Genomic DNA, 27,979 nt, shown 5'->3' with positions numbered 1-27,979 from the left:
CCCATTTATTCTCAGCGTCTTCTGACAGCAAAGGTCCGAGGCCCCCACTCCGTCAGGTAAACCGGCAGTGGAACCCGCCTCGGCTGGTCTGCGGCTCCGCGAGCCCGCCTTCCGGCCTCTGCCAGGAGGCAGCCCCAGGAGAAGGTGGAGGGCGCTTCCTCTCCGCGACTGAGCAGAGCTGGTCCCCTGGAGTGCCACCTCCCCGGCCGTCCAGGCTGGGCCTCGGCATCTCTAACCACTCCCCAGGCGGGCTAGAAAACGGTCACCTTCCATACTGTGGTCAGATGCTTTTCTGTCAATAAGAAAACAGATCAAACTAGATTTCCTTTGAGATGAAAAGTTTATTTGCCTTTGCCTAGAAGCAAAACTAGTGAAAATTAAAGTACAAAAATAAATACAATTTACATTAATTGACATTCCACCCAAAGTAAAAAAAAAAAAAAAACAATAAAAATAATATATATAAATAAAACTTCATCAAAAGCACAAAACAGTGCCTGGCACTTTTATGAGAAAAAGCTGTGAACATTAAAAAACTTGGAACACACACACACCTTTATCCCTAAATTAAAACACACTCAAGTTTCTCACCCTTAATGTAAAACTAGTTTTAACTTCCTCCAAAACATACTATTTGTTTTAGTCAATTTGCATTACAGTATACACAAAATCTGTAGCATCTATCTTACCAGAGAGACCCACAATGACATGAATTAGCTGTATCCTGAGTTTTCAGAATGAAAAAGCACAGTTTATCATTGAAAAGATAATTTGAAATATTTTGCCTCTAAATACAAAACTGGTAACTTGGGCTTTTTTGACTTTCTCATTTTCTGGTTCACTCATTCAATAAGTCTCAATAAAGAAAATCAAGTTGACACCCAGTGTGGATTATTTTCTATCCACAGCTGGATGTAAAAGTTAAATCTTAAATGTAACAGAAAAGCTCTATCTCTGTATTTTTAAAATATTAAGACTATGTATAGGCTGTATTTCCAAAATACCATTACCCTATTAAAATTCAAGTTAGAAAAATTAAACATATACAATTGCAATTTTATGCAAGAAGCACAAAGCCCTTTTTGGAAATTGTGTGACATTCTCCTTGATACAGCCATGCTCTCTTGGTAACATTTGTTGGTTGGTAGGTGATGAAAAACATCTTAGACATCAGTGCCCTTAGGTAATACAAATTTTTAACTAGGCAATGTTACTATCTTATTTTGAAATCCAGACTTAGTGTTATATTATTTAGCCCTTTATTCTCTCCTAAATCAAGCATGCTAGAAAAAGCAGACTATGAGGAAATAAAACAGACTAAATAGAAAACATAACCGCATGCAACATGGTATTCTTATTTTACAGAAATGGATATAACAATACAACCTTAAATCTACATTCAAGATTGTGCGGCCTTCACCCAGTCTGCTCCCCTCTATGCAAAGATCTAGCACAGCTGTTCCTAACAGTACCTGGGTAGCACGTGACTGCCAGGAATGTGTGCTTCTGACCAGGGACCCACAGCTACTACTGCGTTGATTTTAGGTGACCACAATCAGAGCGTGGTGAGGGTTTATTCTATGAGGTTATAATGTAAGTCCAAGAATATGCCCTCAAGTGCTTTAAGTTACAAAACCAGGGAGAAACATACTTGTGCAATAATTTCCCTTTGAATAGAACAGTATCTAATTTGTTTATCAAATTTAGCAATCAGTATGAAGAGATGAATGAAATTTATGTTTTAGAACTTTATAATTTGTCATATCTTTTCTTATTTTGTAAAAATAAGTCCAAATGTCCTTGTAAAGTTTACAAAAAGGGTCTCCATAGACATCTGGGCACAGAAAATATATGTTTCTACAGGTTAAGCACAGAAATGAGGCAATTACTAAACAAATTTGTCTACACCCAATCCTAGGTTAAGAAGAAAATAAGGAATGGGGCGGGAATTACCAGATAATTGCTCAGCCCTTTGATGTCACTCTGCCTGTGTAAACAGAGTCCAGGGTTAAACAGAAAGTCTTGGTCAGGGAAAATAATACAGACAATAACCATGCCCCCCTTTCTATCCTAATGAATGTTGTCTTCTTAAATTGTCGCAACATTTGGCCGCTTTCTTTGGATTTTTCCTGCATATGCTCCTAAAAAGAGAACAAAACTGACATTACTTCTCAGGGTTAGTTTTCATATGATACCATTTAATGAGTGCTTACTACACTAAGGCACCAGGCCAGGCGACATTCAGCATCATATTTAACCCTTACCAACAGTAACCTTGTGGTAGAAACTGTTTCAACCATTTCAAGGATGGCATGGTACTGAGGCCTGGTGCAGAACATGCCTGAGCCAGCAGAGCTGGAAGCGGAAGCTCCTGGAAGCCAACTCCACTGCGTTTGTTATGTGACTTACCCATTTCTCGTGACTACCTTCTACTCTGCTCTCATTAATGGTTTCGAATTTATCTACAGACTCTCTAGTCCAGCACAAAACATCAAATGAGGAAATGTTTAAAAACATGGCATCAGAGACTGAAATCAAGTTTGTGAAAACTAAATAATTTGAAATGCCTGGCAGCATACTTGAACACGCTTTAGAGTCCTCTTTCAGTCTACAGCATGACATTCTACCATCAACATAAAATGAGTTTCCACTCCTTGCTTAAAGGGACCAAATCAGAGCACAATTTCAAATTTGTTTAAAACATAATCCAAGCCAGGTGTGGTGGCCCATGCCTATAATCACAGATTCAGAAAGCTGAGGCAGGAGGATCTCGAGTTACAGGCCAGCCTGGGCAACTTAGTGAAAACCTGTCTCAAAATAAAAATATAAAGGGTTAGGGATGTAACTCAGTGGTAGAGGATCTCTGGGTTTGATCTCCAGTACTGAGGAAAAAAACAGAAAAGCACCATAATCCAGGCCATGTAAATCTGAGCAGGACAGAGTAATTTTTCAAGAGCAAATATGCACTCTTGTGTTCAGATTCATTGATAGTATTTTAATCAATACGCAAAATTCTCAGTTTATGTAATAAAATTCTTTAGTCTTGTTCAACTGGTTAAACATGTAGTCATATATTGATAAATATTTTAGAAAAACAAGTTAATGTTCATATGTACATATTGTTTAGCCAAAAATTAATTTCATTTGTTTTTGTTGGGATTTTTGTTGTTGTTGTTGTTGTTGTTGGTACCAAGGATTGAACCCGGGGGGCACTTAACCACTGAGCCACATCCCCAGCCCTTTTAATTTTTTGTTTGAAAGAGTCTCACTCAGTTGCTTAGGGCCTTGCTAAGTTGTTGAGGCTGGCTCTGAACTCATGATCCTCCTGCCTCAGCCTCTAGAGCTGCAAAGATTACAGGCATGCACCACCACGCCCAGCTTAATTTCATTTTTATTTATAATTATGCTGCAGTCTGACATGGTGACCCAAGCCTGAAATCCCAACTACTTGGGAGGCTAAAGCAGGAGGATCTCAAGTTTGAGGCCAGCCTGGGCAATTTAGCAAGACCTGTCTGAAACTACAATTTTAAAAATGGGGGTTAGGAAAGTAGCTTAATGGTAGGGTACTTGCTTAGCATGAATGAGGCCCTGGGTTCAAAAACAAAAAAATCATGTTGCCATGTAATTAAATCTAAATAAATATAAATACTGAATTTCATTGTATATTATTAACTGCAATGACTGCCTGATCATCCTTTGTACTGTTGAGTACTACTTAATTGAAATTCTAGTCACTACTCTGCTTATTCACAAGTGATAAATAGTGAGATGAAATGCATGAGAAAAGAACATGGAAAATAGTCACTGTGGCAAACTGATGATACGAGTTCCGCAATGACTTTATTTACATAAAGTATAACACTACAATGGAAAAAACTGAAATGTCTTCAAACATCACATAATTTCACCAGCAACAGATCTGGTGTTTGGTCTGAGTTCTTCCAGACCACAGGACTGCCTGCCCCTGGAGGAAGCAGGTCTCCAAGAGTAATCCCCTCCCTAAAGCAACACCCCCCCCCCTCCACTGTTCCTCACAATATATTTAAAGAGGCCCTTTAAAGTATCCTCTGAATGATACTAAGGATTCAACAATCATTTCAAAGTTTTTATCAAAATTTTGTTGTTTCTTTGAACTTATTTGTTCATATAAGTTCAAAGAAAAAACAAAATTTTGTTATTTGTTCATATAAGCTTGTAAGAACATGAAACAAATTACTTTTTTGCTTATTCCCTCCTAATCTGCAGGAAATCACTTAGTAACAAAAGCTCTAAAGTTTGCCTAATTGTTTATAAGTGGGAAGGTAAGAATTAAAGGTTTAATCTTATCTGTCAGGTGATTAATTTAGCTGTCTTTTAAGTGTTTAGAAAGCAGCATAGTTACAGCACAGCATTTTCAAAGTATTTTTAATGGGCCACATAATTTTCAGTGAGCTTAATCAAAATGTCTAAAAAAATATAAAGCATTTTGTTAGGAGGTTTGGATCAGCTCAACATTGAATTTGTCCTCTTGCCACCATAAAGAGAAATTTAAAAAACAATTTTAAATTTAGCCCTTAAACAGTCCTTGAATAACGAATGAAAGGAGAGCTTTAGCTCAAGCTTTTGAGTGAGCAAGATTAAGAGGCCCTCCCCTCTGGCGTATTCACTGGTGACCCTGTGGTCGCAGGAAGAGACTCCTCATCCATCTGTCATTCCCCCCATGCACAGACACAAATGCTGTGGTTGGGGCACTGCTCGAAGCTGAACGCACCTGCACAGACACAGGTGTCAGCTGACCTTTATCTTTTACTTATTTGTAAAAGCAGTTTTCTGATTAAGCCGGGATAATTGTACAAATTATTCAGAATAAAAAAATACAATATCTTCCATAGAATTAATATGAAATCCAGGTCAGATTCCCTGACTGCGACCAAACACTGGCAGGAAGGGACGCTGACAGCAACGTCTATGCCCAGGTTATGGTGGCAAGGGGAGACAATACATCAAACGGGGGGCTGGGCCGGGCAGCTCGTGCACTTGCTTCTGGCGAGCGGGCTTCAGAGTTCTACACACCTGACACGGCAGCTCTGCTAGGCACTCTGCTCTGGGAAGGCTTCTGTCTATTTTGCACAACCCCCTTCACTGATGTCTTAGGGGTTCTAATTGAATATAAAAACATCCATAAGTCACTTGCATTAAGGTCTAAATGTTCAAAATTCAAAGAAAGCAACCACGCTGCATCACCCGTTCAAAGTACAAACATGCTTGGAAAGAACTGAAGTCTCCTGCGTGCGCAGAACGAGGGAAGCCACAGCTTTGCCTCAGCAGGAGACGATAAACAGGGCTCGTACCTTGTTGGAGAGTCACTCCAGTGATACTAAACTTACTATATGAACATTCACAAATATTTAATGAGTAAAATGGTATGAAATGAAAAGTAAAAACATGCCAACATAAAATGATAACAAAAATACATACACAACAGCATACCAAGAGAGTTATCTTTACAGACAAAACTTTAATAATAAGGTTCTTCCCATACTATGAAATGTATCACATTTGAAAACTAGTTTATCCTTTATGTAAAGACACTATAATTATTTTCCCTCTCAAAGCTAATCTTAACTGGAATTGTTTTTAAGTACCCGTGTATGGCATTCTTACCCTTGTCTACTAAGTAGCCTATGAACAGGTGCATTCTGTCCTTGGTTTGGCTGAAGGACTCTGTTGACAAATTAAATAAAAAAATTAATTCAAAAGTATAAATTCTGTTTTTCCCATTTTCTTTCAATGGATAAAAGATGATGACAGAGAGGCTGAAGTCACTATGCATATGACATGGCCTCTGTATTCCCATAAAGCAAGCCAGACTGATGAAAATACATTAACATGGTATTTATATCTCACTCACCAAGAACCCACACTTACAGATTTTTATTAGGAAAGAGATGTCCAACGTGTGCATAACACCTATGTTTGAGATAATTTACTTACATATCTCCTTATAAAGGCCAACTTTTTTTTTTCAAACATGAGAGAGAAGAAAATATCACTCATTTTACAAGAGTGAAAAACAGATCAGAAATATTAAGTTAGCTTTCTAAGATTTTGTGAATAGGTACAAAAGATCCTTGGGACTAAACTCGACATGCCAGGCTCAAATTTCTGCCAGAGACACCATGTCCTACAAAATTCTCCAGGACCATCTGACCTGACCCGTGGCCAGCAAGAGGCCCAGGTGTTAGTCTGAATCTGAGCCTAAGATGCTCACATCAGCAAGGGGTGTCCTACTGATTGTAAAGTAGAACAAGTTAACAAAAAGGGATTTATAAAATTTTCTTTAGGAGAAAACAATGACAACTCACTGAGATGAAGTGATTTTTCTCACCTTGTTTCAGAAGGATTTTGTTTAACCAGAAATTTCTTACTTGGCATTCCCATTTCTGCAGCTCTAACACAATAGAAAAAATGAAGACACAAACAATGGATTTAGAGAAGGGAACAAAACAAGCTTACAAATGTGACACGATGACAGAAACAAATCATCATTTAGAAGCTGGAATAATACTGAAAGATCTGTGCTAAGCATATTAAAGACTTCTTTAAGCCTGGGGATGTAGCCTGGATTCCATCTTGAGCACCACCAAATTAAAAAAAAAAAAAAAAATATTTTTGAAGAATTTTTAAAAAACACTCATTAGAATAGACTTAAGTTTTTGTCCTCCCCCAACCCCCGCCAGTAAATCTTAGAATATCAGAAGAATGCATTTATGTGTTATAAAATCAAACTTTGACTATAGGGACTAACTATAAGACTGGTTGGTTATCAATCATGCTGGTTGAATTTTGATTAATTCATTTATCAAAAGTAGAATCAGATTTTACCATTGATTTTAATGAAATCTATAAACAACTATGGGGATTCCTATCAGCTCACTGCAGAAAAGTGAACTGTTCTTTATTTCTAATTTGAATATACAGACAACTAAATTTAATTAGTTTGATGAGAATGTGACATTTTTAAATGAAAAAACTCACTTCATATACTTCTTCCTGTCAAGAGACTTCTGTGTTGCAGCTGAAAGAGCCACTCGGGGACTTTTCATTTTATCCTTTAAAGTACAAAAGTCACTTAAAATTCCATTAGTCCCAACACCACAACCACACTGTAATACAGGATGATCCCAAATTTGTGGAAAAGCAGATCTTCACTAATGCTTTTAACTCTTACTTAGTCTTCCTTAACGGAAGCAGTCGAATTCTAAAAATTAAACTATTTTTGGCAATAAAATAGTATAAATTTTGCTTATTTTTCTTTTGCCAACCATAGCAAGATTACTGATTCAAACCACAGACCACCACACTGATTTCAAATTAATCTGGAGCTTGTTTTCTGACTCTGATTTCAAAAAAGGCAAAATTCACATGACAGTTACAAAAATTTTAGTCAGGAGCAGCTGGAATTTTATAAACTATCCAAGCAAAACACTCAAGTTCAACTCCAAAATTCAACTACAAAACAAAGTGTGATTCTTTCATGATGTAATTATTTTAAATGGTCTACAGATTTAAATGTTGCTGGTAATCCTGAAAATTACTATGGTTAAGAATTATCAGAAGGGTCCTGAAGTCAACCAAAAAAAAAAGACATTTAATATCAATTACCCCAAACTCAGAAGAATTTCCCTCATTAGAAAATCTCATACCATTTGCCTGAGCATTTTCTCTTTGCGAACTTCTCGATCATGATGTAGAATAGACATTCTTTCAGCTGCATCCATTACAAAGAATATGTCATGAATGCCATACAGGGCAGCTCGCAGCTACATGAAAAAGAAGAAAATATTGCCACATTGAAGAGACGAGGCCAGAGTTCAGCAACACATGTATACTATGTGTACTTCTTTCATTTAGAGAAAAAGGTTAAAGTAATTTTCATTGAAAACTATTTTCAGTGATTAAATGAAGAGAGAGAAATACAACACTCCCCCTCCTGAGGCTCCGATTATTAGTGGAACTAAGCAGTTGCCTAGGAGACCTTCAGGGCACCGCCCCTACCTGCGCGAACACCCTCTCCTGAAGAGATGCATCTTGTGCTGAAACAATGCCTCTCTTTAATGGTGCTTCTGACTGGAAGCTTCTTATGAATTCCATAGTATCCTGAAAAAAAGAAACACTCCTTCAAAAACATTTTTCTGGAAAGAGATGTGATCACTGGATTTCCTTTTGTTCTCAGTCCAAAATTGCTGAGAACGTAAATAACACTATTACTGATTACATGTCAAATAGCATTTTAAAGTGAGACAAAAATATACAAATTACTTATTTATGTGTTATTTTTTAAATTATGAGTGGGCCGGCCTCAGTAGGCAGGGCTTGCTGTGTCCCAGTTTCCTCTGAGCCTGTTTTTCCATGTTCCCTGCTGCAATGAGCTTTCTCAAAAGTCCTCTCTGCCCAGACTGATAGAGGGGGCTCCAGAGGCAGCAGCCAGTTACTGAGGTCACACTGGCTAGGAAGGGCCTCTGTGGCCACTCCATTTACGTGGCTGAGAACTGCCTGCCTTAAATGGTTCTGGGTTAAGATTCTGACTGGAATACCCCAGCATGAGTTTACATGTGGCATCCAGGGACCTAAATGTAGAAGCATTTGTACAGTATAGCAAATCCCAAATTTGGAAAATAATTTTTAAAAATTTGTTGCTGCTGGGTATAGTGGTACATGACTGTAATTCCAGCTAAGCAGAAGGCCAAGGTAAGAGGACCCCAAGTTTGAGGCCAGTCTGTTAAACTTAGCACATAACTTTCCTATGTACATACATGAATACACCTCAGTGAATCTCCATATGATGTTCAATCACAAGAATGGGATCCTAATTAGAGTAAGATATACTCTATGTTTGTATAAATATGTCAAAATATACTCCACTGTCATATATATCTAAAAAGAACAATTAAAAAAATAAAATAAAGAGTAGGAGATTTAGCTCAATGCTTGCCTAGAATGTTCAAGGTCCTAGGATCTGTACCAAAAACAAAAGTCTACGCTGATGAAGAAAAGGAAGACAGGGATGTTGATGACATTCAACCTGTTACCAAATTTAGCTCTGTGCTTCCAGACCAATCAGCCCTGCAGGCAGCATTCCCTGAAGCATGTGGGTGACAGGCCTGGCATTCCTTCCTGAGGATGAAGACACAGATGACCACAATGGAGACCATGGTGAGGAGGACACAACTAGGACAAGGGACATGCCTGCATTTTACACCCATGAAGAAAGATTATCCCATGGAACAGCACAGGGCAGAGACACACTGGAGCAAGAAGGAATGCTCTCTCTGTCTGGGAGCAATCGAACATCAGCAGGTTGGGGGGGGGTGGGTTGCGGGTATTGCAGGGGACACAGAAGATCCACTAAGAGATCAGGAAGACACGAGGGAGGGAAACCACACGGCAGCTGCTGGACGGGGTGAGGATGCAGGTATCCACCACTGAGAATGCTGCTGCTACTCTAGGAGCCTGTTCCTAACTGCAGGATAGAGCTGTGGCTTTTTCGATATGGAGTGGAGTTAATGAGTCTTTTTCCTTCTCCAAAACTCACTTAAACCAGTTCTTTCTTGAGACAAACTAGACTGAGACAGCAACTTGTCACCAAAAGAAGAAACTATGACCTTTATTCAGAAAGATGAATTAACTTATTAACCAAAAGGATATTTGTAGTTTATCGTATACCTAAAACTCCCTGTGTCTAGGTGCCCTCCGAGTAGGCTTCTAACTCCTGCCTTAGCTATGAACGGTGCTCGAGGCAGTCCACCTGGTGAAAGAACCGGAGCTTGGCTATGCAGATGGACTGGGAAGGAGAGAGGCTGAAGCAAAGAAAAGCCTGCTTGGAGCCTAAGGATACTCTCAGCCTAAAAAGGAAGGACCAAGAACTCAGAGAAATCCTGGCCTCTGCTCCCACAGGGGTAAGTGTTCTAGTTTGGGGTCCAGATTAATTAATTCAGCCATCTCTACGTAGCCTTTTCAAAGCGAGCCCAGCCACACATCCACCACTGCTGCAAGGACTCCTAACTAGCTTTGGCTGCTTCCACCCCGTCCCCCCAGGCTGCTGTTGCAGCTCTCAGGGGGTGTCATTTCACTTCCCACCTCGGCCTCGTCTTCCACAGCAGAACAGTGAGGAACCCTCAAAGTTCTTCAAATGATAAGTTATGTCTTTGAGTAGCTCAACAAATCTAGGTTTTCTATATGGCTTGTTCTCATTCTTTTTTTTTAATGTTTTTTATTTTGTAGTTGTACTTGGACACGATATCTTTATTTATTTATTTATAGGTGGTGCTGAGGATCAAACCCTGGGCCTCACACATGCTAGGCGAGCACTCTGTCACTGAGCCACAACCTCAGCCCTGTTCTTATTCTTAATTAAAGCCATTAATTTTTTTAAAAAGTAATGCTGACAAAAAAATTATAGTCAGACTAATAATCGAACTTACAAAATTGCCTCTATTGCAGTGACTAAAAAATGTTTGATCTACATTCTAAACTAATGTCAGCTGGGAAGACTAATAGAAACTAAGACAAAAAGTGGAATGTGAATGATTTACAACAATCTTACTTTTACAGTCTGTCGAAGCTGCTTCAGCTTATCTGTCTGCATAAGCCTACGAGTAAGAAATCCTTTTGCCACGGCAGTTATTCTATTAAATTTTGCTTGTACTTCTGGGTTAAAAACCTAGGAGAAATGAGAAAGATGGTGTTAAGAATCTGAGCACTATATTATATTGTTTTTTCTTTATCTATTACAATAAAGCTAGATTCCTTTCTGTATATTTGCTCTATGTAGTTTCATATGTACCAAAAGCTAAGCTAATATGACATATGGAAAAAACATTAATGTTTTTTCAGCCTAAAATAATATAACTTTCAAAAAAAGACACGTTGCCCAGCATGGTGGTACACACCTGAAATCCCAACAACTCAGGAGGCTAAGACAGGAAGATCTCAAATTTGAGGCCAGCCTGGCCAACTTAGTGAGACTATCTCAAAGTAAAAAAATTTTAAAAAGGGTTGGGGAGGTAGCTCAGAGGTAAAGCACTCCTGAGTTCAATTTTCAGTTAAAAAAAAAAAAAGATAGATCAATAAATAGACATATATCCAGTTTGCCCACCTGAGACCATCCACTTTGGGCCCTTCCAAAAGGCCTTGTAACTGAGAGTTTGGTCATACCACTAGTTGATGATCCCCAGAGGTAGAATGGTACTTCATTTGCAGAACCAAAGCTATATTGTAAAGCAGAACTTGTGAAACCTAGAGAAATATACATACATATTGTACTTGATGTCACACAATCAGAATATGCAGAACATGCAAGTAAACATTTGTGACTCATTAATAACAACAACTGCCTCTGAAACTGACCCACAAATGAACTTAAAATATTTATGGACTTCAAGCTTATGCACCAGATGGGTCTTTTCAACACAAAAAGCATCTCAAGATAATTGATGCTGTGAAGATAAGCTCTTAGAAGGACTGGGGAATTACAGGTAACTCAAGATCACTTGGGAGATAAAGAATTGTGCCTGAACTCCAAGCTTATCACCAGCTGCAGCAGTCAACACAGACAGGGACAACCTCCCTGGTATTTTCCTTGCAACGGGTCTCTTTTCACAAACACCTGCTCACTAGTCTTTGATCTACTTACTCTCATTTCAATTTGAACTGGTTACTAAGCAGCTGACAAACAGTAGTGGGATGGGCATGGAATTACTTGAAAAATTACTTTTAAAAGTGTGCCAAATAAAATATCTTACTGTAGGACAAATTTTTTTTTTCAAATAAAAAGAAATTTTTAAATATTTACCAGAACTATTCAGATTTGAAGTATGGAATGAGTCCACTTGATACAGCATTGTGTCTAGCCAGCCAGAGTCACTTATTTTCCTCCATTCTAACTCCGATACATTGGTGATGTTCAATCCAGAGACTTCTGCTGAAATCACCTTCTTCTCTTTTAACATTTTCTCCTGTTCTTCTATTTCCTATAGATTCACACTTTATTATAACATGCTAGTCCTCTTATTTAACTGTTTCCCCAAATGGTATTTCAGATTGACCCAAAATGATGAAATTAACAGCAAGTTATTTAAAGTTTTACTCCTACAAATAAATAATGACTTATTGATTTTAAAATGTGATATAATAACTATAAAAAATCTTAAAACAAGTTGGGAGCACTGGCTCACACTTGTAATCCCAGCGACTCAGGAGGCTGAGGTGAGAGGATCACGAGTTTAAAGCCAGCCTCAGCAAAAAGCAAGGCCCTAAGCAACTCAGTGAGACCCTGTCTCTAAATAAAATACAAAATAGGGCTGGGGTTGTGGCTCAGTGGCCGAGTGCCCCTGAGTTCAATCCCTGTTACCCAAAAAAAAAGAATAAAAAAAATCTTAAAACTAAGTATCTATTTTTATGATATTGCTCTTGTGTATTTAAGTATCTATTTGTGAAATATCTTTGAAAAATATTAGAAGTTTTGAATTAAGGAATCAATAAAGTAGTCTCATAAATCATGCAAATACTTTTAGATAAGGATCTGAATATTTGACTTCACATGAATAATAAAAATATTATCCATGTATGATCCCCTAAAATATTTAGGGGGAAAAATGAACAAATATTCTACATATAGCCCAGATTCATAGGACTCCTCGACCTTCACTTACCAGCCCTGTCCCCCAACATTTTAATTCCTCACCTTTTGCAGCCTTTCCTGTTCTCTTTCCTGCTCAGCTATGAGGAGTGATAACTGTTGGGCATGCTGTTCTTCTAATTTCTTCCGCATTTCTTCAAAAGCTAACATCTTGCTTTTTAGTATCTCCTCACCTTCTGAAAGGAAACACAATCCCTCAAATTTAGAAAATTTACTACAAGTCTAATATCTGATATTTTATATCTTCAATTTAAATTAGCTACTGACCAGAGGGCATTCCTGGAGCTCACATAATACAAACAAGATATAAAGCCAGGTACCAATGTGAACCACATTCTCACCTGCCACTCCTCTGATTTCACACTACCCAATAAAGAAAGGCTTGTATCTCAGCACCTTTAGCCTCTCATTCAATAGATCCCAGCAGATCTGAACTGACAGAGCCCAGACTCTACGTTCAGGCAAGTGTCTCCAGAGGCTAATCACATGTAGTCCTCAACTGTGTCTCATCACTATTTACTTGACTCTCGTCCTTCTTCAGGACCTCTGGAAAACATCCAATCCAAAAGATTCAACATCCAATCCAAAAGAGTGAATATTAAATTCAGATATTTTAGTTACCAACTAAAGAAATTATTGAGTTATCCTAACTAAATAGAAAGAGGGGAGACAGACTGAAATGCTGAAATACCAAGTATTATACAGATGCAGAAAGTATGTATTCACGGATTCATCAAGAATCATTCTTTCCAAATTATATAGTCAGTGATTTGTAGCAAGGACAAGTATATTAGGTTCTACTGCCCTGCTGATACACTCTGGCTACAACAATTTGCACTTGCTTATGTGCAGTTTTTCGTAGGCAAATAGAATAATAATCTTCAACAAGAAAGGAAAAGGCCCTCCTCCGCTGAACCATTCGATGGACCGAAGTCCATTCCGCATGGTCTGAAGAACTCTGTAAATGAAGACAGACACTGAAAGGCACACCCAGCCATGGGCAGCTCTCAGCTCCCTTGCCCTTCCTGACAGCAGCCTCCTCTGTGACCAGCCTCACCTCTCAAGTTTATGAAAGCACTGCCCGACCTGCCACTTGATTGGTTTTGTGTTCCTCTGATGACCACAGAGGCAGCCTATAGGCCACACAAGGTTGCTTACTTGGAGAACATAAGTTGGTTCCCCATGTACCAACTGTTTTTATTAGAGGTCTTACAAAGGTGGTTTTAAGCATTTTGCCTTACTTTTCCCATAAGTCTTAAAAACTTGATTTACATCTTCCGTATAAGTAATGAAGAATTACTAACCAAGACAACAAAGAAACAATAAAGACAAGTGTTAACAAGTTGTTAATATAAAACCAGATGTAGCAGAAACATGAAATGTTTATCAATAAAGAACCATCCTTCAAACACAACACAGAGCCTCATTTGTGATACTTAATCTAACAATTTGATGTTAAAAGTGTTTATCAAAGGGCCAACAACATGAAGAGCTCATTACAAATCAAAGAGCAAACTGATAAAAACACTGAAATCCTAGTCCAAAGGAAGACCTCATGGCAATACACTGGATTAAAACTATGATATTTCATGCCAGCATTTCCTCCAGTTATTAATATTTTTCTATAACACCAAATAGACTACGAAAGCTTCAATTTTTAAATAAAAAATCCTTTTAAGATCGACTTTCTTAAAAGTCAAACAAATAGCAACAAACTAGAGCTAATTATATGCTTTCTGATAAGATAAATGAAATTAGGTTCTCTTTTGAAGATATAAAGACAATTTTTTTTTTTTGCAAAAAAAAAAAAAAAAAAAAAGTCAATTACATGTATTTAAAACCAAGGGGCCATTTTCTTGGAAGGTATCAAACACTTCAGAGGTGCCTTACCTTTGGTACTGGTTTCTAACATTTTATTCTTGTTAATGTAGACAGATCCCTTAGGGTATCTTTGTTCTGGCAAATGTTGCCTCTCCTGTTCAGCTATTCCAGTTGTTAGGTCGTAAGAGCAGTTTTCCTTTTGCAAAGTATCAATATCTAAATCAAGTCTCCGCTTAACTTTTTCAAAACTATTATCCAAAAACTGTTCATTTCCACAGGACACCATAGGTGTGTCCATCTCTTGTCTGGTATTCTGGTTTTGCATCAGTAAAGGAGATGGGTTTTTTACATCATAAGACTTATTCAGTTCCATCTGTAAATTGCAGGAGTTTTTCTCTAAGGTACTGGCTGACTTGAGACCACTCACAGTTCCAAAGTTGTGACCTGCTACACACGGACTGATGGCATGTGGTTCATGCACTTTGGGTGCTACAGTACTAGTATTCATTTTGTGTGCTCCTCTCTCATCAGATGTTAGCTGACCTTCTGCAGTAGCAAGTCCATGAGTAACTTTATTTTCTAATTGATTTCCTAAAGATTGACATACCTGACTTGATTTACCAACAACCATATCCCCTACGGCTTCAGATATATTTTTGCTAACATAAACCTGGTTAGAACAAATTCCTGCTAAGTCAACTGGTAACTTTGGCACAGTTTCCAGTACATTGGTTTTTTCATCAGTATCTGGAACAATTATGTCCACTGCTTCTTCTTTTCCTTTAGGGCTTAACTCACAGGCATTTATTGGGTTATTTATGAGTATATGACATGCTGATGATGGCCTGGAACGCCTTCGATGCATTTTAGGACTCAAACTTGGCTCTGGACTAGGTAATTTGGCATATGAACCTGTAAGACTTTTGATAACATTATTTTCAGTAATAAAAGTGGGAATGACTTTAAAATCAGATTCAGAATCTGAAACAGTGGGATGGCCAGTTCGTACAGGTATGTCTACCTTAGAAAAGCTTCCTAAAGGTGACGTAGTCATGTTGCTTGCCTGAGAGGAAGCACCCTGGAGAAGAACGTTTGATTTATTAAGGCTTGGTTTGTCGGGAAACACTGAGCCACAGTGTTTGCCCATCAACGGGGCTTTCTCCCTCATACAGTCACTCACTCTAACAGCATCATTTTCTTTGTCTGAATGACTCTCGTTAACGCTCCTCTTTGCACTGTTTCTCAGACTGCGTCTAGATTGTTCCCTCTCTATGTATTCTCTTGACTTTTTCATCAGGTTCTGAAGACTCATTATATATGGATCTGGGGTGACTTCTGTCCAGAGTGATGGATTCTGTTCTTCACGTGTTACAAGAAGACCATCAGAAACCAGAGTCTCCTGTGGGGTTGCTGAAGAGAGCTTCGGAGATGCTTCATTTTCTGTGAGACTAATATTGGACCTATCACCCTGCTTCAGAGAATTAAATCCTTCTGAATCTCTAGCTATGTCTATCCCATTAGGTTTACACTGGTCCTCATTATCCAATGGCAAAATTCCAGTTTTCTTTTCAATCTTTGCTAAAGTAGAGTGTTCAGTAGGGCTTGGCAAGCCATTTGGAAATGTAGCAGGAACATTCAAGTTTCTGACTTCTGAATTAGAGTCAATGGTTTCAATCTCCCATTGATCAAAATCACAGGCATTAGGTGCTTTTCTAACCTGAAAAAGACATTTAAAAGTTAATGTCTTCATTGCACAAAAAGGTTTTGATTTTTACTGTTTTCCACAAAACAGAAATTGAAGATTCAGAGTTCTGACATTTGAAAACACAGAGCCAAACTAAGATGGCTAGTTTCTATAGTATCTTATATCACATGGGAATCAAATTACTATTAAAAAAAAAATCTACAGGTCATCCTAGCCTTTTTACTAAAAGAAAGAAGAAATTCAGGGATGGGTGTTGGCTCAGTGGTAGAGCGCTTGCCTAGTATGTGTGAGGCACTGGGTTCAATCCCTGGCACCACATAAAAAAAATAAACAAATAAAATAAAGGTATTGTGTCCACATACAACTAAAACAATATTTTTTTAGGAAAAAAAAGAAATTATCTAATTAGATTCAAATATGAACATATATGTATACATATTCATATACCCATGGGCAAATTCAATCTCAGAACAAAGTATTTCCTTAACTTTCTTCTGGTATTATCCTCATCCATCAACTGTTCCTCCTAGGACAGCTATCATCTAAGGATAACAGAAGCAATAAATACCAAACAATTAAATGTCTTACACACAAATGATTCCCTCTCCAACGAACTTGTTTAGAACATTGATTAAGCAAAAATAATTAAGAAGTAAGACTCCTGCCTCCCATATGCTTACTCAAAATTCAACTAAAACAAATCCATAAAATGAGGCAAATTTGTAGTAAATAATAGCTCATCCATGTAGCTTAAGGTATTTAGAAATAAGAAATTAAATTTCAACTTAAAGCTCAATTCATAAAAAAAAAATCAATTAGATTAATTGGCAAAAAGTTAAAACAGCAACCTATTAATGCGTTTTGAAATAAACAAAAGTGGTAAACATTTGCTATGTTAAGATGAAGACAACTATATATATAAGAGATCCAAAGAATAACAAATTATATTTTGTATCTCAATAATACAACTCTCAGAATAATAAGTGAATTAGGGGAGCTGGGGTGTGGTTCAGTGATAGAGCGCTTGCCTAGCATGTGTGAGGCACTAGACTCGATCCTCAGCGCAACATATAAATAAATGAACAAAATAAAGGTCCATCAATGTCTAAAAAAATATATTTTTTTTAAAAAGTGAACTAGGATAGTTAATAAAGATTATACAAACACATGTTAAACTGCCAGCATTACATGAATGTGGACTCTGGAGTCCTGAATATTAAAAGATCTGGGGGATGTTTTGTATATGCTTGTTTTTTTCATAGGCCATATGGCCCTCTGGTTTTAACTTACAAATCCCAAGACAGGTAATGGTCTCCAGGTACTGTGCAATAAACAATACAACAAGGGTTCTTAGTCATACATAGCCTCAGGACCAAAACCAACCAAAGGGGATGTTTTCACCAAATCCACAAACATGTTCATAAGTTCAAGCAACAAATTATTTCTTTAGAGAAAATCTTTCACATTTCACATTTATGATATTCAGTAGCTATATTTTGTATACACTACTGATATGAGCCTTTGGCTAGACAAGCTAAATTTCTAAAAATCTATCATCAAATCACAGGTTTTACAGGTGAAATAGACCTTAGAAATCTTAGAAATTTATACAGAATTTCTCTATTTGTACAATTAAATCATAACAGGTCAACATTTACATGTTCTTTTAAACAGAAGGTTTTCAGACTCAACAATAATTTTACTAGTAGTGCATTTGATATATTCTTCAAGGAACCAATAATAATATGACATTTTTGTTTCAAGAGCAGAAAATATTTTTTAGGACAAAAGCCTACCTCTTAATAATTTAGTGCTATATGTTATAGTTTTAAACCTAATGTAGACAGTAATTATAATCTACAAATTAAAATCTACTACCCACACTACAGATTAGTCACAGAGAAATGAAGGTAGCATTTAGTGAGAAATACCCTAAGGTTCATTATACATTAGTCATCTAATATGAATCACAAAGACAAACCACCATCCTTAGGTTTATGAAAAAAAAACAAAAACTAACCAACAAAATAATATTATGTATGGCAGAACTTATTTGTTTAATCTAATTTGCTTCTCTCTTTAGTATGAAATGACTCAAGACTTCAAAACAAGTTGTTTATACAAATCTAACCTAAATAAAAATAATTGCAAAAGGTGTAGAAATGTTGTTTGATTTCCGTTTGGATCTAGAATATATCTGGGTAATTCCATTTATCTGAATTGCATTTTATGTATCTACAAGCAGAATTTTCACACATACAAAATGGGGGGCAGTTTTTTACTTTAGCTGAGAATGAGAATAAGGTCCTTTAGTCAATAGTTTGATTAGTTCAGGGGTTAATCACAATGGCCAATTCTATCATTTCATCATTTAGAATTCAATGTTTTTAGAGTCATAAGACATAGACAATAAGCAATTATATTCAGTGTATGGTGCCACTGTCTAAGTACCCTCTGATTCAAGTACTGAGCATTACACTAAGAAGCAAGTGAATTCTCTTTGGAGTAATTTAAATGGAACATCACAAATTATAAAGCTTCTCAAACATAACAAAAAAGCATACAATTAACTTGTTAAATATAAATACATTTCTGAAAAACTAACACAAATGCTTACTTGATGATTTCTTAATTTATGATCTAAAAAATTCGAGTTACACACCTGAACATTTTCAAGAATCTCCTGCACACGAGTCAGTAAAGCTTTCTTCCTGTTAACCTGCTTTCTGGCTTCTACATCAAGGGCTTTCTGCTTTTCTTGTTGTAGTTCCTTTCTCTTCTCATTATTTAGCTGTAAGACACCATAAAAATGTAATTATTTTTCAATGATAAAAATATAAAATCATGCAGGCTAGGGATGTGGCTCAAGCGGTAGCGCGCTCTCCTGGCATGCGTGCAGCCCGGGTTCAATCCTCAGTACCACATACAAACAAAGATGTTGTGTCCGCCGAGAACTAAAAAATAAATAAATATTAAAAATTCTCATGGGGCTGGGGATGTGGCTCAAGCGGTAGCGCGCTCGCCTGGCATGCGTGCGGCTCGGGTTCAATCCTCAGCACCACATACAAACAAAGATGTGTCCACCGAAAACTAAAAAATAAATATTAAAAAACTCTCTCTCTCTCTAAAAAAAAAAAATTCTCTCTTTCTCTCTTTAAAAAAAAATATATAAAATAATGAAATTTTGGATCAAATTGACTTAAAACCATATGCAAAAGCCAGAACTAATATATACTGAAAGAAAAATAGACAATGCATGGGACAATTGACCGGGATGGGGCGTGTGGGACTGTTCTGTAGTGATCAAAGTGCTCGGTGTGGGCATGGGTTAAAAAGATGTATCCAACACATCAAAACTCAAGGAACTTTAACACTCAGAACCGGTGCATTTCACTAAATGTAAATTATTCTCAATTGGAAGAAAAAAGTTAGACAAAAGAAAAAAATTATTCATTGATCAAATGCTCTAAAATGACAGAAATAAAAATAGCTCTTTGGGCCAGAGATGAAATATTCATTTGGCAACAATTCACTTCACTGACTCAGATTCTTCAACTTTTAATCTAATCACTACACATTTACTTCTTTGCTGCCTCAAGAAAATATCAAAAGGTTTCATGATAAAAGAAACATATAATGTTTTCTTTGCCAACAAAATCAGAACATTTTTATTCCACTTTATAATCGTCAATAAAAATATAATGTATGTAAAAAATTGAAAGCTTCCAAGTTTTTTGTTTTTCTTTTGTGGTACAGAGGATTGAACACAGGGGTGCTCTACCACTGAGTTACATCCCCAATCCTTTTTATTTCTGATTTTGAGAAAGGGTCCCACTAAAGGCTGGCCTTGAACTTGTGAACCTCCTGTTTCAGCCTTTCAAGTCACTGGGATTACAGGCTTCTGCCTCCACTCCTCGAGTGGATTCAGTCTTAATTACTAAGTCCTAAGAAGTTTAGTCAAGACTTATTTCAGATTTTCACAAAATATGTCCTAAAAAACTATTGAAAATTTAACTAGTCATCTATCAAATCAGCATAAAAGCACAGATAGAGACAGACATCAGATTTTGCTGTTAAATAAATAACTGATGGGATCTAGACTCTACAATAACCTCAGACATTTTGTTCCATATTAAATCAAGCAGCATGTCATCAAATAGCTGATAAAAATGTTACTTTAAAATGTTCTCCTATTTACATTGTACCAAAAAATCACTACAGTTTACTTACTAATCACAACGGGGAATGTATACATTTAAAGCACCAACTGGCAGTCACCATGATAAGCAAGTATTCAAACTAAACATCAACTGAGGGACAACTAAATATTATGTAACTTCTGATTTAATTTAATATGATGTATACAACACCATCTCAAAAGAGTTCTTGCCAAAAATGTTTAACCTGATTCTAATCAAACTTTTAGACTTAACTTCCCATTTACAGGAGATAGAAAAACTACAGGAACAAGTTAAATATCAACACAAGCAACCAATTAGACAAATCCAAAGTTAAGCCTTTCTACAACACAACAGGTCTGGTCTCTATATATCATTAAACATCACAAGTTTAATGCCAGCTTCAGCAACTTATGAGACCCTGGCTCAAAATAAAAAATAAAAAGAATTGGGGACTTAGCTCAGTGGTAAAGCACTCCTGGGCTCAATTCTAAGTACCAAAAAAAAAAAAAAAAAAACCCCAGCTATAAGAGACATTTTGAATATAAATTGAAAAATGTGAATATGAATAGAATATTAGATGCTACAAAAATTTATTAATTTTGTTACCATACAATAAAGGTATTAGGATTTGATACAGAAGAATGTCCTTATTTTCAGAAAACATATACCAAAATATTTAGGAAAAAAATGTTATAAACATGCAGTTTTCAAATGGCTAGGCAATTTTTTTAAATGTATATAATTGTTGCATGGAAAAGATAGTCAATGCACTATTTTTTCAAACTTTTTATATTCAAACATTTCATTATACACAGTTGGCAGAAAATACTGACCTTTTAACACTTATTATACAAAAATAAATTTAAAACTAATTTTTTCTAATAATATTAGTTTTCTGCAGGGATGTAGCTAAGCTGATAAAAGTGCATTCCTTGCATGCAAAAGGCCCTGGGTTCAATCCCCAGCATCACAAAAAATAAATAAAATAAAAAACATTCAGTCGGTATCAAGTGTATATAATAACGCACTCTGCCTACTTCCTATATTCCCTTATACCTTCCTTTTCATTTCTTTCTTTCTTTTTTTTTTGGTACCTGGGATTGAGCCCAATGGTGCTTAACCACTGAACCTCATCCCCAGCCTCTTTTGTAAAATTTTTGATTTTTTTTTTTTTTAATTTTGAAACAGGTTCTCACTAAGTTGCCTAGGGCCTTGATCAGTTACTGAGGCGGGCCTTGAACTTCTGATCCTTCTGGCCTCAGACTCCACAGTAGGTGGGATTACAGGCATGTACTAATATGCCAACCTAATATACCATTCTTTTAAAAGTGCAAATAGTTAACATATACTGAGTACCTCCCATGATCCGGGTAGTATTCTAAGCACTTTACATATATTAATTCATCAGTCCTCAAAACAGCCTTACAAGGTAGGCACTATTTTTATCCCATTTAACAAATAAGGAAATGGATCACAAATTGACCCAGCAGATAAGTGGTGAAACAATGATTTGAATCCAGGCCAAAAGGTTCTAGAGCCTGGCCTTTTTACCACCACTTTATGCTGTCTCTGAGAGTATGCTAGACCTTAATTGTGCATCAAATCCAGCACTTTTAGATCTACCTCACTCAGTTTAATGGCATGTATAAGATTCTACAAAATAAGACTACAGTTAAGCTAATACACTATAAATGAACATTCAGATTGTTCATCAACCTCTTGCTATTTTAAACAATACTGCTGTAACATATTTATTTATAAGCACCTATAATTGTAGATATTCCCCAAAAAGGAATTGCTGAATCAAATTTATGTTACACTTTTAATTTATGTTACACTTTTACACTATTTTTTTCAAACTTTTTGTATTCAAACATTTCATTAAACATTTTAAAATACTCTGTTTATTCACTTTTAAACACTACCAAACTGCTCACCAAAAATATAATCAACAGACTTTCTTAGTAAAAGTACATTAAAAGTGCATTCTCCCACAACCTAAGGAACTCTAGGGTCTTATCAGATCTTTGCAAATCTTAGTAGGTGAAAAGTAGTAACTCATTTGTATTTCTCTGATTATGAACAAACATTTCGCATCCTCCAAATGTTTATAAACCTTTCATTTGTTTTTCTGTGATCTATGTTAATCTTTCACTAGAGAAAATAATTATTTTAAAACAAGGAAAGTTTACCAGTGGAGAAAGTACAGCCACTCCATGGAAGCGAATAAGTGAAACACTCTCAGACTGAGCAGGCAGAAAGCTCTCCGTAGACAGTGATGCTTCTTGGATTCTGGCAAGAGTTTTTTCATAGAACTCCTCATACTCCTCCATCTTCCCACAACCACACTACAAGAGAAAAATATCATTTTTAATGTGCTGAGAAAAATAGATCTTAATTATTGGCAAACTTTGTATAGTATGAAATACTCCTAGAATTTACCAGTCCCAGAACTGGCATTCCCAAAATTGTCCCACTGATCAGGAGCTAATTCTAGGGTACAGGAAAACACCTGGGGATCCTGTTAGACTTGCTTTGAATATTAATTTTTATGAAGATTTCTGCATGTAAACCTGACTTTAAATATGATTAGTTTAGAGAGTACTAGAAGCTCATAGTGAAACCTTCTTGCAGGAAAAAAGTTCTACAGTTCTTTATTAACAAAGAATTGCAAAACAGAATATTATATTTTCTTTAATAGGACTTACCTACATAGCACAAGAAAAACTATACCATACAAAGATAGAAATGCTTTTGCAGCAAAGACAAGGCTATTTAAATAAAATACCTAATTTAAAAATTATTTTTCTATTATGAAGTTCAAAGATACTTCTATTTCCTTGGACTGTATCTTGACTCCTTGGCCTCCAGCCAACTCAGCCAGGGGTAGAATGTAGAAAACATATTGGTGCTGAGATTAATTCTGTTGTTGAAACTTGATGCCATCACCAAGCCACTTAAATCAATCAGCCCAGCAATTTTGCAATTTCTGGAAAACTGATGGTGGTTATGAAAATCCCACATAACCATAAGGATTAGCCACCATAATCATTCCTGTAGCAAGTGCTAAATAGTTATTGCCTGTTTTCATAGCATTATGTGCAGTTCTGTTTCCTTTAAATAAGCAAGGGAAAATAACAAAAGACGCCATTAGAATCATAACTGGCAAGGGAACTGATACACTGTGAAAAAGAAAACCTAATACAATAATGTTCCTTTAAGTGTTCATTTTAAAACAATTAGCTACTTAACAGAAAAAAAAGGGGGTGGGGGGGGGAATTCAGTTCACAGTATGGAATATGCAAAAATGAATTAAGACTGAATATGATGCTGTCCCAGGACTCAGAGTACTTAAAAATTTAGTACACAAGAGTGTCAGGGACAAATAATACATTTCTAATTATAATATTTAATTACAATTAAAAATGAAGAAAAAACATTCAAAATTATGATTATGGGGGGGGGGGGAAGAGGTATGTTGTTACTTTTGATCAACTGGCAGTTTTAGCAATAATAAAACGTCTTCCTATGATTCCATCAATTGTAATTATTTCTATGTTCAATTTATGCAAAGTAAGTCTAATTTCAAAGGAATGGTTCTCTCGAGTGCAAATGAGATTATTCTGAAAGCTTATATTCAAAAAAAGCAAAAAGTAAAAACCACAGAACACTTTGTAATATAACCATTTTTAGTCTAGGTTATATATCTTGACACATTATATCTTGACAACCAAAATATGCAGTAGCTAAGACATAGAGTAAGTCAAATAAACCCATTTCTGCTAAATTACTTCAAAATATTTTAAAACCATCATTATAGGGAACACAAACAGATTTCTTATACAAATAATGTAATATAGTTTCTATAGATATGCCAGCAAAGGGGCTGGGGATGTGGTTCAGTAATAGAGTGCTTGCCTGATATGTGTGAGGTCCTGGGTTCAAGCCAGCACCACAAAAAATAAAATATAATAAACAAACACACACACACACACACACACACACACACACACAATATACATCTAAGCAAAGCATGAAATTAATTTTTAAAGGCCTGGAAAATTTAAGAAAATAAACTACCTTTATAGTAATAATTTCATCATTCTTTTAACAACATAAAAGAGAGATGCCTCACTGTTTGAGAAAGTTATTCACATCCCTTAAACAGTACAAGTATCTCTATATATCAAAGATATATGGTACCATATTATTATTACAGAATAACTTACCACATATGACAATAAATAACCATTAAATATAAATGATAATATGAGATTATGGAAGATTGCAAATTCTCCTCAGTATGACTAGACCCTTCTTATCCTTTAGGCTCAGCTTCAATGTCCCCTTCTCAAAGAGGCCATCCAAATTATCCATCCAAATTAACCCTTCCTCAGTCACTATCACATTACCCAGCTGTTTCCCAATTTCTATAGCACTTACCACTATCTGCTATTGTCTTGTTTATTTCCTTGGTTTTTGTTTCTCTTCCTCCACCAAAATATAAGCTCCATAAGCAGAAGTACCTTCTCAGTCTTGCTCACTGAATCCCCATTATACAAAACAGTGTCAGCATACAGAAGGCACTTAATGAAAGTAGTGAATAAATGAATTAGGTCAATTGGTTCAAATGATAATGTAAATCAGAAGAAAAAAGAAGAGGGTGGACTACATAGCAAAAACTATCAAGGAAGAATGAAATTTAGAGCACGGTCCTTGCGTGGGTGACTCTATTCCCAGAGAAACTTCTACCTCTAAACTGCAAAGGTAACCATTTACAAAGTGAACAGTCCACATCCCATGATTAAGCAAGAGGGTACTATGTTTCTCACATCACAATTACCACTGCTAGCAAGGTTTCCAAGAAGCCTGACTTAGGAGACCATCCCAGTCACAAATCTACTGCCCCATACTTTACCCTCAGGCATTACTGGTCCACTTCCATTAATGTCAGCTCCAGCAGGTGCAGGCAAGTCTTGTCTTCTCCATCTACACCAGAGTGGCACTGTACCTGTCCAAATGAGTCTCTTTGCAAACCCCATAGACTCATAGACCTGTCTGCCCCTTTACCAGTGCTCTGCCAGAAATGTCACTGAAGGGGATGGTAAAAGTTAACACCAAACTGATCCTAGCTGGTTGTTTCCCCAGTTTCCCCAAAGACACACTTTTTGGACAGGGAAGATCTCTTACTTGGACACATCCTAGCTGTAAATTCACTGTAAGCCTGTCCCATTCTTGCCCTTTAGTTTTCTTGTTGGTAAAATAGGGAACACCAGGGTATCTGTTTTGATTTTGTAAAAATGCAGCGAGCTAACAACAATGCATGCACGCCCATTAGCATACTTGGGAAATGCAGGAAGCATCAATCAACGGGAGCTGCTTTTCTTACTGGAGAGGATAATGCTGCTGCTGCTTTTTACCACTTGCCTCTGAACCCTTGGAGGACTCGAACTGGGCTTTCGAATGTAACTTAAAAACGGGGGAGGGGATGGGACTACGGCTTCCTCTCTCGCAGTTTCCTGACCCCTCCCCATCGAATCCCTCTCTAGACGGGTGCCCTCGGCTGGAACTGGGGTTAGGGGAGTGGGATTCCAACCCGACAGGAGAAGCGCGGGGTGGGAACCGCCGAGCACCATCAGGGGCTATCAAGAGAATTCGCTGTATTATTTATTATCCTCCTTAAGCTTATGCCCCAGAGTCGCAGAGGCGGAGTGAACAGCGCTCCCAGGGCCTTTGGGGGTTGTAGTAACTGGCGATCAGAAATGGCCAATGCACAGCGCTGGGGACGCCTCGTTCTCCCGCTTGGCGGGGGAGATGGAGCAAAATGGCCCAAGCGTTTTGCGACCTGGAGGGGGTTCCGGCTTCGGTCCGAGTTGGCTCCCCGGGCACTCTCTGCCCTCCCCGGCCCCTCCGAGGGTAGGGCTCCATGCCAGGCGCTGCCAGCATCCGAGCATCACCTCCGCGCTCGGCGCCGCCGGCCCCCGAGCACCCGCTCCTCACACCCGGCGCCTTCCCCGGGCTCGAAGCCCGGGCACCCGGCATAGAGCCCGCCCTCGGCACCACAGGGCGCCAATTCCGCCTCGCCAGGTCGCCTCCGCGCCTGGACCGCAGAGGTCGGGGCCCTTCTTCGTGCACACACCTGATTCCCCGACGGCCCAGTCGGCTTTTCTCCCCTCGCCACGGGCCTTGTCAGGAAACAGCAGGCTCAATTGGTTCTGACAGAGCGCAGCAGGATGCGCCGCCGCCTTCTCCTCCTCCTCCCCGCCATATTATGGGTCTCTCAGGCGGCAACGCGGGCTCCTGGCAACCGCCGCCGCCGCCACTAGGACTCCACCCCTCAAGGCCGGTACTTCCGGTGATTGCTTCCCGGGCGGTTGCAACGGTTGGACCCTCCAAAACTACAACCCCCAAGGTGCATTGCGTGTCCGTGACAGGGGACGTATTGCTTACGACGAGCGAGATGCACGCTGGGAAACGTAGTTTTCGTTGCAAGCTAGCGCATATTAAAACTCGTTAGGATAGTAACGCTTCTCCGGGTTTCAAGCCCCCCAGCATGTTCCTTAGTTGCCATTTTTTATTCATCTGTGTAGAGATGATCTCTTCCCGTGCGGTCGTTGGGAAACAACATTCACCAAAACTGTGAATGTTTTCTCTGTAAATAAAAAATTTGCTGAATCCTAGATGCCAGCTCCAAGCCTTAATACATCTGTGCCTTTTTTGCAAATCAGTGGGAAAATTCGTCCAGGAGGAAAGGTAACAGGTTCCAAGTGGCAGCAAAAGCCCCGAATCTTTTCCATACTTAATCATGTTACCAGCTTTCCAAAGGATGATTTAGTGGTACTATCTCTATTCTCTAATTTGGCTCTCTTAATGATTCTCCTTCGGGTACCTATTTTTGCATATGTAAAAATGTGGATTTTAAAAGTGCCTATTAACAAGTGTGATTGTGAGGCACAAATGAGATCACTTGGCGTCAGGGCCGGGTACCTAAGCTTTCCGTTGGGGCGAGGGGAGTAAGATTAGGAGCAGGAGGAAGAGTGGAAAGGTCACAAGTCACTGGAAGACTTGATAACACACCTGACCTGACCTGCCCATTAACTATTAACTTCCCTTTACCTCTCCTCGGTTTCCTCAACCTTAAAACAATGAAATTATTGAAATACCTTCCAGGTATTGCTCTTTCATTCCTTACTACTCTGGAAGATCCTGCTGGAGGCGACCGAAATGAGTCAACTGAGATAACAATACCTACTTACTGAGGGCGTGGCCAGAGCTTTGAGATATGCATCTGTGTTTGCTAGCACAGTACCTGGAACGTGGTAAGTGTTTGCTGTACTTGGTGACACCTTTACCTCTCGCCACCCGCCCCTACCCCCAACCCCGGCGGGTGCCCATCCAGTCAGAGCACCCTGTCAGTTCAGTTCACAGCACGTGGACCCGTGTTTGACAGATGTCGAATTCAAAATATGCTCAGCGTCCCGCCCCTTCACGGTTCCCAGAACTTCGCTTTCCTGGAGGGCAGACTAAGATCTTTGGCCGCCTTCCCCCCGCCCGCCCCTCCCCGCCTGAGGTGTCTGAGGGCGGGGGGAGCCC

General features: G+C 38.0%; 1 protein-coding gene across 7 annotated transcripts; it reads right to left on the bottom strand.

Annotated features, from left to right (window-relative positions):
* Window positions 1–353: 353 nt before the first annotated feature.
* Ccp110 (centriolar coiled-coil protein 110) lies at window positions 354–26,692 on the bottom strand. 7 transcript variants are annotated; one of them, XM_076840118.1, is made up of 17 exons: window positions 26,526–26,692; window positions 25,305–25,397; window positions 24,830–24,972; window positions 22,579–22,734; window positions 18,868–18,996; window positions 14,570–16,217; window positions 12,725–12,855; window positions 11,834–12,011; window positions 11,138–11,277; window positions 10,586–10,702; window positions 8,038–8,139; window positions 7,686–7,802; window positions 7,018–7,091; window positions 6,368–6,430; window positions 5,644–5,703; window positions 5,053–5,138; window positions 354–2,141 (listed from the first exon to the last, which is right to left on the bottom strand). In XM_076840118.1, exons 4-17 carry the CDS (start codon window positions 22,717–22,719, stop codon window positions 2,089–2,091), a joined length of 3,039 nt encoding a protein of 1,012 aa, XP_076696233.1. In that variant the 5' UTR covers window positions 22,720–22,734; window positions 24,830–24,972; window positions 25,305–25,397; window positions 26,526–26,692; the 3' UTR covers window positions 354–2,088. The 7 variants fall into 7 exon arrangements, with proteins under 7 accessions (XP_076696233.1, XP_076696234.1, XP_076696235.1 ...); XM_076840119.1 differs by lacking the exon at window positions 25,305–25,397; XM_076840120.1 differs by lacking the exon at window positions 25,305–25,397 and having other exon boundaries at window positions 24,830–24,929.
* Window positions 26,693–27,979: the final 1,287 nt, after the last annotated feature.

The sequence above is a fragment of the Callospermophilus lateralis genome, chromosome 19 (assembly GCF_048772815.1).
Source record: "Callospermophilus lateralis isolate mCalLat2 chromosome 19, mCalLat2.hap1, whole genome shotgun sequence".
Lineage (NCBI taxonomy): Eukaryota > Metazoa > Chordata > Mammalia > Rodentia > Sciuridae > Callospermophilus > Callospermophilus lateralis.
Note: the sequence above shows the minus strand (reverse complement) of the source record. Positions and strands in the feature narration are given on the sequence as shown.

Excerpts from the sequence above, each read along its gene's own strand:
- Ccp110 (XM_076840118.1), bottom strand. The coding sequence starts at position 22,719 with ATGGAGGAGTATGAGGAGTTCTATGAAAAAACTCTTGCCAGAATCCAA. Across the intron at positions 6,431-7,017 it reads GACAGGAAGAAGTATATGAA|AGCTGCAGAAATGGGAATGC; the intron begins GTGAGTTTTTTC and ends CTATTGTGTTAG. Across the intron at positions 5,704-6,367 it reads CAAAATCCTTCTGAAACAAG|AGTCCTTCAGCCAAACCAAG; the intron begins GTGAGAAAAATC and ends ATTTGTCAACAG.